This window comes from Myxocyprinus asiaticus, chromosome 2 (assembly GCF_019703515.2).
Source record: "Myxocyprinus asiaticus isolate MX2 ecotype Aquarium Trade chromosome 2, UBuf_Myxa_2, whole genome shotgun sequence".
NCBI classification, from domain to species: domain Eukaryota; kingdom Metazoa; phylum Chordata; class Actinopteri; order Cypriniformes; family Catostomidae; genus Myxocyprinus; species Myxocyprinus asiaticus.
Genome location: NC_059345.1, coordinates 22,672,293 through 22,685,082, shown reverse-complemented (window position 1 = coordinate 22,685,082; position 12,790 = coordinate 22,672,293). Strand labels below are relative to the sequence as shown.

At 38.1% G+C, this 12,790-nt stretch overlaps 1 protein-coding gene across 1 annotated transcript in view; it reads right to left on the bottom strand.

Annotated features, from left to right (window-relative positions):
- The window catches only part of chrnb1 (cholinergic receptor, nicotinic, beta 1 (muscle)), a 53,916-nt gene continuing 41,126 nt past the window's right edge, over nucleotides 1-12,790 (bottom strand). Inside the window, exons 9-11 of the mRNA XM_051723033.1 lie at nucleotides 9,242-9,417; nucleotides 1,096-1,243; nucleotides 1-936 (exon numbers count right to left, since the gene is read on the bottom strand). Coding sequence (XP_051578993.1) covers nucleotides 790-936; nucleotides 1,096-1,243; nucleotides 9,242-9,417 — 471 coding nt within the window. The 3' untranslated portion in view covers nucleotides 1-789. The remainder of the gene's footprint in view (nucleotides 937-1,095; nucleotides 1,244-9,241; nucleotides 9,418-12,790) is intronic.

The following is a 12,790-nucleotide window of genomic DNA, read 5'->3' as shown; positions in this document are numbered from 1 at the left end:
TCAGGAGGCAGATTTCAAGGAGACACTATTTTTTTATTCATCACAAATAACTTTTTCATTTTAAAAAATCAACATGACTAGAACAGCCTTCACACGATTAAGAGCACGCATCACACTGAGTATCAAAACAACTTCTTACAAATTATGCATAAATAAATGTAGGTCTGCACAGGAGTACAGAATTGAGAATTAGATTTACATAATAATAATGTGAATAAAAAAACGATTTAAAACTGAAAAAAAAAAAAAAAAAAAAAAACTGTTTGTGATATAATACTGTAATGTTAGTGAATGTCATCACACATAAATCTGTCCGTGTTCATACACACACAAACACACAATGTCAGAAACTTTCTCTGTAAAGTCATTTGCAATTTTGTATGGGGGAACTTAAGAATTATCACCAAACCTCAACAATAACTTGCATGGTGAAACACACTATTAATTACCTATTATTATGTTTTCTGTCCTTAAAAGAGGAACTAAATACACTACATTTTGAAATGAAAAATATATATAGAGGCAAATTTCAACAAATTAAAAAACTGAGATTAATATATAGATTATTTTAACCTACCCCTAATTATATAAGATCACACTGAACCCAGTCAGGAAAGCTGTTTTGATGCATTGATTCATTACTTTAACAACTGAAATGTCTTTTAATGAACAAATTACTTCACCTGTACTCAAACAGTAAAAGACCATAAACATGCAGACTGTGTATTACACATTTGAGCCAATACTTCTGAAGTGAAAAGTCCAAGGTTTAAGAAATGACCATCGGGTTTAGGGGCTCATAAAGGGGTCAGTAGGCGTCGCATTGAAGCTGGCATCAGCAAAAATGGCCAGTGTCCCAACGGTGGTAAAAACCACAAAAATCCAGAGGAAGAGTCGGTCAACCACCATGGCAACATACTGCCAGTCCTCCTTTAACTGAGAGGCATATGAGTTTGAAGATAGAGGAGGAAAAGGAAGCAAAAGAGAAGAAAAAAGAGCAAAGGATTTATGGAGCTCTGACACATAACAAGAAACAGAAAGAATAACCTATAATTCTGGCACAGTTTGTTATTGTTATCATTATAAATCTCTTACAGCCTCGTAATCTTTTTCAGCCTGCAGCTGCCCTGCAATGTAGGTGATGGCCTCCACTGCTGCCTTGAGTTCTGGAGGAAGGGTGAGGTAGTGACTTGGGCCTTCAATGAACTTCCTCAGGTCAGTGCATTGACCATCAGGCTGGTACCTGCACCACAGGGCATGTATGAGGAATATTATTGTTGATTACAACACTGAGAGTAGTTCCTTTGACAAATCTGTAGTCTAATCTATCTATCTATCTATCTATCTATCTATCCATCCATCCATCCATCCATCCATCCATCCATCCATCGCTGCCTGCCTGCCTGCCTGTCTGTCTATATTCTTTGTGCAAAAGCATGTGGTAATACTTACTCAATGTCGTCATACTTCACACTAAGTTTCCATTTCCAAAGTTTAAGAGTTGACCTCGGTAAATTTCTTGGATTATATCAGGATGCTATGAACCCAGGCTGAAACCACAGGTAGCCAGTCTAAATCCATGGTGGGTAGCATTTCTTTGTCCTTCAGTAAAGGATATGAACGTTTAAAGCCTAAGAATGCATTGGGCTGTGCGCCCTTCCTGCTGTGTGAGTGTGTGTGTGTGTGTGCTCCATCTACAGACTTAATCCTAAATCAGAAAAAAGGCAGCTTTCTCAAACTCTTGTGTCATGGTTACCCATCCTTATTTTGTTGGTTTCCTAGTTCATTCATTTCCTCCCTCCCTCACTCACTCACTCACTCACTCACTCACTCACTCACATCATTTCTTCTTTGAATTGCTGATAGAGTTGGCACTCATCCATGAAATCCTTCCAGTATGCTGATGATATGCTTATCAAAGCTGATGTGCTGCATCCCCCTTTTGTGAATCTGTTCACTAACATCTGTTTCATTGTGAATCCTCTTTCTGTCTTTCTCTCTCATTGCCCCCTTTCTCTCTCATAATCCATCTTCCAGATGCTGTACCCCCCCATCCCACCACAAGGGGACAGTGTGACTCTTCATTTTTCACAGCTCCCATCTCTGTTTGAGGATTCAGGTCCTAGTACAAGAACTCATTGCAGGTAGTCTGTAGCTCCCCAGTGAGCTTCAGTGACCTGAGTGGAACCCCATTAGACTGAGACATACATTAATGCAAGGCTGAGAGCACAGCGAATTTGGAAAAGAGAGCAAAGAAAAGCTTTAGCTCAGCTGTGCAGACACGCTGCTTCAGCAGATGAGGGTGTTAAAGAATGTGCACACATTGAGGACCTGAAGCACCACTTTTATGACCCTTGCTTACTGTATATAAACAAATGCAAGAACTCATTAAAAGTTTTAAAATCTTGTTTCAACACTTTAGAGCCATTAGTCAAATCAGAAGGATGATGTATAGTGTAACCCAGCTGAATATTTATCATTATTATTTTTTCCTCTACTGTATACATAATGTCCCCCCCGTTTAATGTTGTTGAACGAAATTGCTCTAGATTAAACTGAATGTTTTGACCAGTCATTTAATTAAATTGTCATATTTACTAATAAGAAAACAATATTAGAGTGTGTTTCTTTAAGAAGCCTACAGAGATACTCCATTTGCGACAGTGTTGTGCAACCTGTTGTGTTTTGAATGGACTATCTGAGAAATTTGCACATTTTTACTGGACAGAGTGTTCATCTCGTCGTTGTGATAATGACATGCATGTCGGACATTTTGTGCCTTGTGGAAAATCAGCGAGTGCGTCACGTCAAAGTCGAACTATGCTTTAAAAATATAACTACACAGGATTTCATTCACAAGGGTGAGCATGCCTAATCTTGGACTGTTGTCTCATCTCTGAATACCATAATCATTGTGGTCGGGAGTTATGCTGACAGTGTGCGCTTCACGGGTTGGAATCATCATGGCCCGGGTGTCATACGGACGGCCTCCACTCATCGCTGAACAAACATCGGTTCTCTTAGATCCTTACGGACTTCAATGTCTTCAGAACCACCAACGGCATTGTCTCTGGAACATTTAAGCAGTGGCAGGCCGTGCATTTAAAGTCTAGGCTTTCGGTGTGATTCATGCCATTAAGAAAACACCCTATGCCTTTGGGCATCATACATTATGTCGCAGCTAACTAGTAATACCAACTGACATTTTAAAAACACGTCCACGCACGAAAGCCAGAACTTGAAATGACACTTAATGCTCAAGCAAGCCTAATTTTAAATGCAGCATGACTGTTTTGTGAAATGAACATCTCCCGAATAGACATTCAAAAATCATAATTTTTCATATGAATCTACCAAGGAGGTCTATAATACCTGGAAAAATCTATCTAATAATATTTGCGATTTAAATGTTGCTTGCAATAAATTTCGTTTCGTCAGAGTACACGGTTATGCTGCGTTCCATTCAAGTTGGATGTGGGATATTCCTACTTTATATCTCCGACCATAAATGCATTCCATTCCCCGATATTCAGAACTGAAATGCTCCCGTTAGCTTAGCAGGGGTTTGACTCTCATTAGAGATGTCTCCTAGCAACCCAACTGAGTAAACAATGCTGCAGCTACCATTTGTGCTTCAGGTGTACGATTATCAAAAGAGATTATAATTTACCATGTTTTATAAACCTGTTTCTGCAGGCGTTTGTTAAACCAGCTTTAATATCATGTAATGTGGAAACTAACTCATTTATCGATATTACTTAATAAAGTGAATGTTTATCACTTACTTTGTATATCTCCCTGAGTGTCAACATATTTGTGTGACACCATGCACCTGCATCTCGGCGAAATCGGAGTTGAGAATTTCTGCACGAGCCTACAAGTTGTAATTCTGACTTAAAGATGCATTCCATTGCACTTTTCCTAGTAGGAAGTTGTAAAATCGGACTTTCCGAGTTGAATGGAATGCAGCATTACTTTTCAAAACTTGATCCGACACTGAATGCTCAAGCAGCCTAATTTACACTTAGAAAACTCCTGATGTTGCTATAACAATGCAAAAAGCACTTACCAATTTACTTGAAGTGAAAATCAGCCCTCTTTTCCTGCTTAATAAACTAAGCAATCACACGGTCATGCAGAACATCTCGTGTTTTTAAATCCATAAGGATCTCTTTCTCAGTGGTGATGTGGCAGTGACAGCCTACTCTTCAGCAAGATCTCGTGCTATTTGCTCTTGAATTACATACATCACTTAAAGCGATTTGAATTACATACATCACTTGCATCACTCAAGGCCAGCTAGAAGGCCTCGACTGGGACATATCCTAAAGATCACACCCACCTAGAACAAATAAATAAATCTGATTGGCTGATGAATCTGACAATCTGACTTTAGTTGCTCATTCATTTGCACTGTTGAGGGATTCTGTAAAAATTCTGAAGGCCTGAGGGGGTGGAGCTGCTTTGGGCATGCGATTTGTGAAACAGTTTTCACACTTTGCTTGTAAGCATCAAGGAATAAATTCTGACTGGATAAACTTTTCATCTTTCTCTATTTGTTTGTAGATTAATTAAGAGTGGAAAGCGATTAAAAATACACAGGCAAAAAGGTGATTGAGAAATATTTATTTGTTTGACATGTTAGGCCAGCAGAGAAGGCTTTGCTGGCCCTGAGAAATCGCCAATGCATTTATGTATCCATTTACACACACAGAGAGCTCTCTATAAACAATTTTCTGGGTACCCATTTTTTTTTTCTTCTTTAAAGTGAAATTTGAATCACTTTATTTCTCTTCACTGACAATTTGGACAGTGATATTTGAAACGGATATTTGACTTATATCTGAGAAAATGTTTCAATGTTGACTGATCTAAATTTTGATTAAGTGAACTAAAGGAGTTTTTTTCCCCTCATGTGAGATTGTAAATTGCCTTTAATCACATAAGTGGTTATTTGAGAGTTTGCTCAACACATTTGAAAAAAGTTTCTATTCAGTTGTTGTTTTATTGAATTGAGAAGTTATTGTGTTTTTTTTTTTTTTTTTATTATTTTCTTTCTTTGGCTCATTGAAAACAAGAGACAAAACAAGACACCCCAGGTTCATTAACAATATTTTGGACATAGGTAGTATACAGCTACCAGGCCCTGAATTAAGTATCTTTCTAAGTTTAATACTTGAGTCATTTTGAGTTATTGTATTACTTAAGAAAGAGGTTACATATAAATCTTTTTTTTTTTTTTTTAATTGCCACCCGATCAAGGACGTAAGCATGTCTTAGTTTAACCTGCATCAGCCAAGTAAGCATTATATCAAAGGATAGTGAGAATAGGACATCATGGAACTTTGTGAACGATATAGTTTTGACCCAGTGTGTTCTGTTATACTCAAAAGAGTGTAGGACACTGTTGACTTCGAACATGTGCACCATGCTCATTTAGATGATGTTGTTAAGGTACAGTGCCTCAGTGAGCATCCTAATGCAGTGTTGTGTCAATTTGACTGCAGTGTAACTCCAGTGCATTGCAAGATGAGCATTCTAATGGAAGTGGTTCCCACTGGAAGGTTTTGCATATCGAAGAGTACTGTCCAGATAGCAAAGTTGAAACACAGTCTTGTGAAAAACAGGTAGCTCGTGTGCTTTAGGACATGACCACCATTTTCAGAGAACAGATTGATAAGTTGGCTAACAGGTACAATGTAGACCCCATGGCTTTGAGCCAGGGGGTGGTGACCCCAATCTGTGAAAAGGGTGATTGTATTAAGAGACCTGTAACATCAACCTCTGCTCATGGCCAAACTGTTAAGGCATCCCCTGATTGTGTGTGGTTTGCTACTGATAACAAGACACACCCTTCAGGGCCTGCTGATGTTTCCGAGACATACCCCTCACTTTCAGTTACTGTACCTGTGCCAACAGATGCTCACCGTGTAATTGTAGAGCATATTATGAAGCAGAAGTCGCAAGCATATGCACCTATTGCACGTGACTTAAGGCCGTTTTCAGGAAATTCTCCAAAGTCTTCAATTGAGGTAGACTATAATGTGTGGCGACTCTGTATGAAACAGGTGTTGAATGATTCTAGTCTCAGTGAAGGTCAGCAACGTTGTGTGCTGTTAGATAGCTTGCATTCCCCAGCATTAAAGGTTGCCTTGAGTAATGGCCCGCTAGCACCTCCTAGTGCCTATTTACAGGAGCTGGACAATGCATATGGGAGTGTTACAGGGGATGAAGTTCTTGGAAACACATCAATTTTGTTTGTTCAATTTTGATTGAGTGTTGTGCACTGAAGGAACAATATTGAGTTTTTTTTTTCCCTTGTGAGGTTGTAAATTGCCTTTAATCACATTAGTGGTTATTTGAGTGTTTTGCTCAACACATTTGAAAAAAAAGTTTCTATTCAGTTGTTGTTTTATTGAACTGAATATTTATTGTGTTTTTTTTACTTTTCTTTCTTTGGCTCGTTGAAAACAAGAGACAAAATAAAACACTCCAGGTCCATTAACAATATTTTGGACATAGGTAGTATACAGCTAGCAGGCCCTGAATAAAACCTCTTTCTAAGTTTAATACTTTAGTCATTTTGAGTTATTGTATTACTTAAGAAAGAGGTTACATGTAGCATATAAGCTTCAGACGGTACCGCATTCACTGTTTTATGTATATTGGATGCAAAAGCTTAAATTCCAGAATATCAAGCCCTAGTATGATTCCTGTACCTGTATGTGATCATTCTATGCAACTTCCAGGGCTCAGCGTACACAGTTTTTGATCAGTCTGCCAAGGAAAAAGTTTTTGTTTATAAGGCACCAGACCTCTTCAGTGTGATTCAGAGCATGAACTATTCACTGGATTTGCCAAAGTTTTCATGGCTCGTGGCCTCAAATCTTTAAAAGATATTCTAAGTTTGAGGCACCCAAAGGTTTTAAGGCAAGTAAAGGCTGGAATACACTACATGACTTTCACATCCTGAAACTCACCCTCCCGTTCCAGGAGACGTATGATAGGTGTAAACAAACATGGATGTAATGGGAGTACTGCCGTTGTTGTTGCTGCTGCTCTGCTCTGGATTGGAAGACGCAGCCAGTATGGCCTCTCTATAGACTGATACACAAGTTAGAGGTGAGTGGCGTTAATATTGTAAGCTGTACTTTAAGTGCTCATTCAGCATCTTCATTGCTTGAGCTTTGTGGACTGGCATGCTCTTTTACAGTTGGCTACTCATGGCCTGACTTTTAATGACGACTCTTCCCTAAATCTTGGCTTAATGGACATACAATAATTTTCTCTGGGTTTACAGCAGCAAAAAATACATTATTTAAACTTTGGCTGGGTACAAATACATTAAGGCTTTGGTTAAGTAAGATGCAGTATATAGTTAATTTAGAACGCTCTGTGGCCAGGCTAAATAAAACCAGTCCCAGAACAGTGTGGTCCTGGTCAGAGGTTTCAAGTGTTATCCGTGACAACCTCACAAAACAAGAAGACGTGATTTCATACATGTAGCATTTATATGTAGTGTTGACAGTATTAGTTATTTTGTTAATGTGTTGTACTTGTTGTGTCTTTGTGTTTGTTTTTTGAAAGTTAATAAAAAAAAAGATTTGAGTTGTGGAGCATTATACACCACTCGATTTCCTCTACTGTCATCTCTAAAATATCAAAAATGTTTGATACTGTAGATAGACTAGATGGAATCGTTGTCTGAGGATTACAAATTTGAAGTCTGTGCCTATCATTGACTTTGCAATTCTCTTTTAAATCTGTTACCAAATCTCTGGGCAAAAATCCATGTTAAAGTCAGGTAGTGTAATCCAGCTTGTATATTCTGCTTTGTTTGCTAAATTAATAATCTGTATTTATTACCTGTAGATGGACAGAAGTGCTGACCTCAAAGCCTATTTTTTCCATTAATTTCTTTGATGTCATCTGTACAACTGTTTACTGAGATTGCTGTGCCATTATTTGAATATCACTTTGCTGCACGCTGGTCTTTTATTGTGGCTTGACGATTTCAGATTTACAGTACGCACCCCAATTGTGATGGGTTGTTTTGTATGTCACATGTTATTTACATGCTATGTTTTACATATATTTGCCAGAATAAGCTACAATGTGGCCCAGACCGAATCCTGAAGTTAAAAGTTCGGAAACACAAGACTAGTTGTGCAGTACTTTTATGACACAGACTGGTCAACGACATTATCTCCCACAGTCTATGAGATCTGCTTTCCTATTATCCCTTTTTCACTCACTCCCTCCCTCCCTCCTCACCCAGTACGATGGCAGACACAGAAGACTAATCAGGAAAGACTAATTTGACTAAGACATGGTGGCAATGGTGCCAAAACATGCTATAAAACCAATTAAAAGGCAAGATAGTGCTGCCTCAATGAATCGCTCTAAGAGAGTCTCACTTCTTGTTCAATATATCTGTCTCCCAGCCACTCCTTTTTCACAGCTCTATGTTTTTTTTTTCTCAAGTCAAGTCAAATTTTTTGGTATAGCGCTTTTCACAACAGGCATTGTTTCAAAGCAGCTGTACATGAAATTATTCTATAAAAGAAAAGAAATGAAAATAATGCCAATATTAGTTATTTATGTTTTGAACTATTAGTGGTTAAAATTAGTAAACTAAGTAAGAGTTGTGGGTCAATGATTAAACAAAATGATTTTATATTAACTATAAGTTTTAGTGTTAAAGTCCTTAAAGTCATCCCCCATCCTCTCACACTATCATGTGTCTATATCTCACTTGCCTCTCTTGAGTCCTGATGTAGGCCATGTCTAATGTGTCAAAGATGATTTGTGCTGATCCTTATTATTTTAGTTATGACTTCTTACTTTTTCCATCTCCTCTCACCTGCCCCCACACCCAAAATACACACAGCTCTGTGAGAGTGTAATTCCCTGGATGAGGTGATCTCAAGTGTAAAAGAAATTGAGAAAAGGATTCATCACACCCTAAGGCATTCAAACAGACAGACAGACACACACACACACACGGATGTAAGTTATTTGAGGCCGAATTACAGAGCATTTGGAGAATTATCATAATGAATCATTACTTCCATAATATTCTACTCTATTCTATTCTACTTTTATATGCTAAAGTGTTGACACTGTTATCTCAGTAATCCAGCCTTTTCATTCATCTTCTTATATCCTGCTCTAACTGAACCCTATCCCTTAACCTATGACCCTAATGAACTGTGACATTCAGATAACCCAAGGAGCTTACCTGTTTGGTTTAGGGAAGAGGAAGCTGGTGTTATTGGGCTTGCGGATGAAGTACTCATCTGCCACTCTGCTGATGGCTTGGATGTTCTCCTTTTTGGGAGGTTTCTCAAGAAACAGAAGAGTCTCCACTTTAGGTCTAAGTAGCCCCAGGTACGGAGGCAACATATGGATAAAGATCTAGGAAAAATGGCAATTTAGAATTATAATCATTAGAATTTTCTAAATGATTCTACAATTATAGTTTATATACCATCTAAACAGACTAGCAGCATATGAATTTTAAAAGTTCAAGAGTTCAAGTTGGATTACAGAATGAACAGATTTAAAAATACTTGGCTATACTTTGAAAATCGCTATAAACAAAAACTGGGCATCTCAAACACCAAATGACTGGGGATCACATGCTACCCAATTTTCAAGTCAAGTCGATCCAATCACAAACTCACGCAAAAACACACACCCTCCCATTCTAGCAGCCACAAGACAGATGTAAGCAAACATGGATAAGGAAACAGCTGCTGTTGTTCTTGTTGCTACTCTCTGTTCTGAGACGCGAAAGAAAGGTGAGTCAAGTTCTTAGGTGGCCTCTATAAAATGCAATGTGAGTTGAGGTGAGTGATGCTAAAAGTTAAACTCCACTTGAGTGCTTGTTCATCATCTCCATTTCTCGAGCTTCATGGCCACGCATGCTCGATATCTACTGGATACTCACCATATGACTTTAAATTTGAGTCATACAGCATCATACACTATTAGACTTTCTCTGGTCATGGATAGTTGGCTCAAAAAAATCAAACATGTTTGATATCCTCTGACTAGACGAAATCATAGTCTGAAGGTAAGAAATTGGAGTCAGTAGCCATCATATACTATGCGATTATCTGTGAAATCTGTTAACTCTATCTTCACCTGGAGCTTCTATTTTGACGGAACAATGATAGTGCACTGCAGTTTCAAACTGTATTTGACAGATTACAATGTTCCTCATTACAAATTTGGTGAAACGCTGTCACCTTCTACATTTCTGTGATACTGTGTTGCATTTTTAGATTTGTATAATAACTTTAAGCGGGTTCAAATGTTTAGAATTGTGCAAATGGGTAAGCCTGCAGCAATTTCACAATGCACGTGAACTGCTCCGAGATTGGAAACTGCATCACCGCACGTGAACACAACACAACGCATCACCCGTCACCCCTTGAGCATTTTGCTTAGCTTTCCTTCCAGCACTGTGTGGTTTGCCTGATGTTTAACATCACTACTGTGGTAGGCCAGGCTTTTAAGTGTTACTGAGTTCATTTATTTGTTCATACTTTTTAAGAATGTACCAAATTGTTGATTTGCCCACTCCTAAGATTTCTGCAATCTCTCTGATGGATTTAAAAAAAAGCCTAATAATGCATTGACAGCTCTTTGGACAGCTTCCAAATGCAAATTTCAAATTTGGAATCAGCTCCAGACCTTTTAACTGTCTAATTTTTTAATGAAATATCCTGGGAACAACCCACACCTGGCCATAAAACAGCTGCTCAGTCGACTGTCCAATTACATTTGAGTCCCTGAAAATGGGGGTCTATGAATAAAAACTGCTGTAATTCCTAAACCGTTCGCCCAATTTGGATTTTAAATTAAAATTAAAGCTGATAGTCTGTACTTCAATCACATATTGATTACTTCATTTCAAATCCATTGAAAGTGTCTCAGTGTCCAAATACTTATGGAGGGCACTGTACATCTCATTAGACTGAGACATGGGAAAAGAGAGAAAGCCTCAGATCGGCGCTGCAGACACTCTGCCTAGCCAAGGAGTATATTAGTTGACATGTAGTGTAAATAAACAAATCAGATTAGTATTCAACAACACATTAATTAAGAGCCAAATAATCAAAGTAAGAAGGACATTGTGTAGTAGTCTTAGCCTCAGATTGCATGACTCACTAACCGCCTGATGCATACTGCACACAAAAATGGAAAGAGCTTTTCCAGAATGGCAAGCTTCAATCTGATTGGATGAGGTTTTATCAGTTTACTGGGGAAAACGTATTTTGCCAAACCAATAGTTCCAACTCTAAATTCTGATTGGATGAGCTACATTGAAAGGCATTATAAAATAGTCGATATAGACTTGTAGCAACGAATTAAAATACATCTTTAACTTACACCTACATGAACAAAATATCAGTTTCTATTTCATCATATTATTAGTGCTACAGTGCCTCTTCAAACTGAAAGCTGTGGAACAAACAGTCAGCTAAAGATGGCTGAGACCTTGCTTCCTCTACATGACTTCACAAAGTGTCTAAAAGAAAGAGACAGATTGCACTTGCCCAGCACAAACTCTCTCAGCCGTGCTGTCTCTTTTCACACAGCCTCCCTGTTTTGAGTTAATATCCTACAGAACTGATTCTGATTAAAGAATGCATTTTTTTTTTTTTTACTATAATCTTTAGAAACATAATTTCCTTTACTGAGAATGTATAAGTATGGCTGCTGCGTTGCGAGCTCCGACACAACATAGTAGTGTTTTGTCTGTTTTGTTCACAATTCTTATGATTTTTGTCTTGGATGTTGTCTGCCTTATTGTCTACGACAGACAAACACTTTTGGCTACACCTGCACTGTAGAGAGCATCCTGACTGGTTGCATCTCCGCCTGGTACGGCAATAGCACCGCCCACAACCGCAAAGTACTGCAAAGGGTGGTGCGAACTGCCAGACACATCATCGGAGGTGAGCTTCCCTTCCTCCAGGAAATATATACAAGGCGGTGTGTGTGAAAAAAACTCGGAGGATCATCAGAGACTCCAGCCACCCGAGCCATGGGCTGTTCTCACTGCTACCATCAGGTAGGCGGTATCGCAGCATCAGGACCTGCACCAGCCGTCTCCATGATAGCTTCTTCCCCCAAGCAATCAGACTTTTGAACTCTTGATCTCCCACGATCAAAATACATCAGCACTGCACTTTATTACCCTTAATCTTATATCTCACACCGGACTGTCATAAATTATATTATTATTATATTATATTCTCTCTTAACAACTGACTATCAACCGACAGCCTGAATGTCAATACAGTACAATACTGTACATTCTATATATACTATATATACATTTTTATATATTTTGTTATTGTTTTTTTATTGAATAATGTGTATCTATATAGTGCGTATTGTATACTGTACAGTGTATATTATTATTTGTATATTGTTGAGTGTAATTATGTGTATATCAGATGTTTAAATTGTGCTGTGTTAATTTGATGTTATTGTAAATTGGTACTGTCTCATCACTGTCACAACTGCTATGTTGATCGGAACTGCACCCAAGAATTTCACACACCATTGCACTTGTGTATATGGCTGTGTGACAATAAAGTGATTTGATATATTTTTGATTTGTATAGGATCTTTCCACTGGCTTGATTGCTGGATTAATTACTGGTAAGACAATCATAAGAGCTCATGACTGTGTGAAGCATAAAAATTATTATATAACACATAAGTATGAAAATACACACACATGGACAATGAGACATATTCAAAATAATTT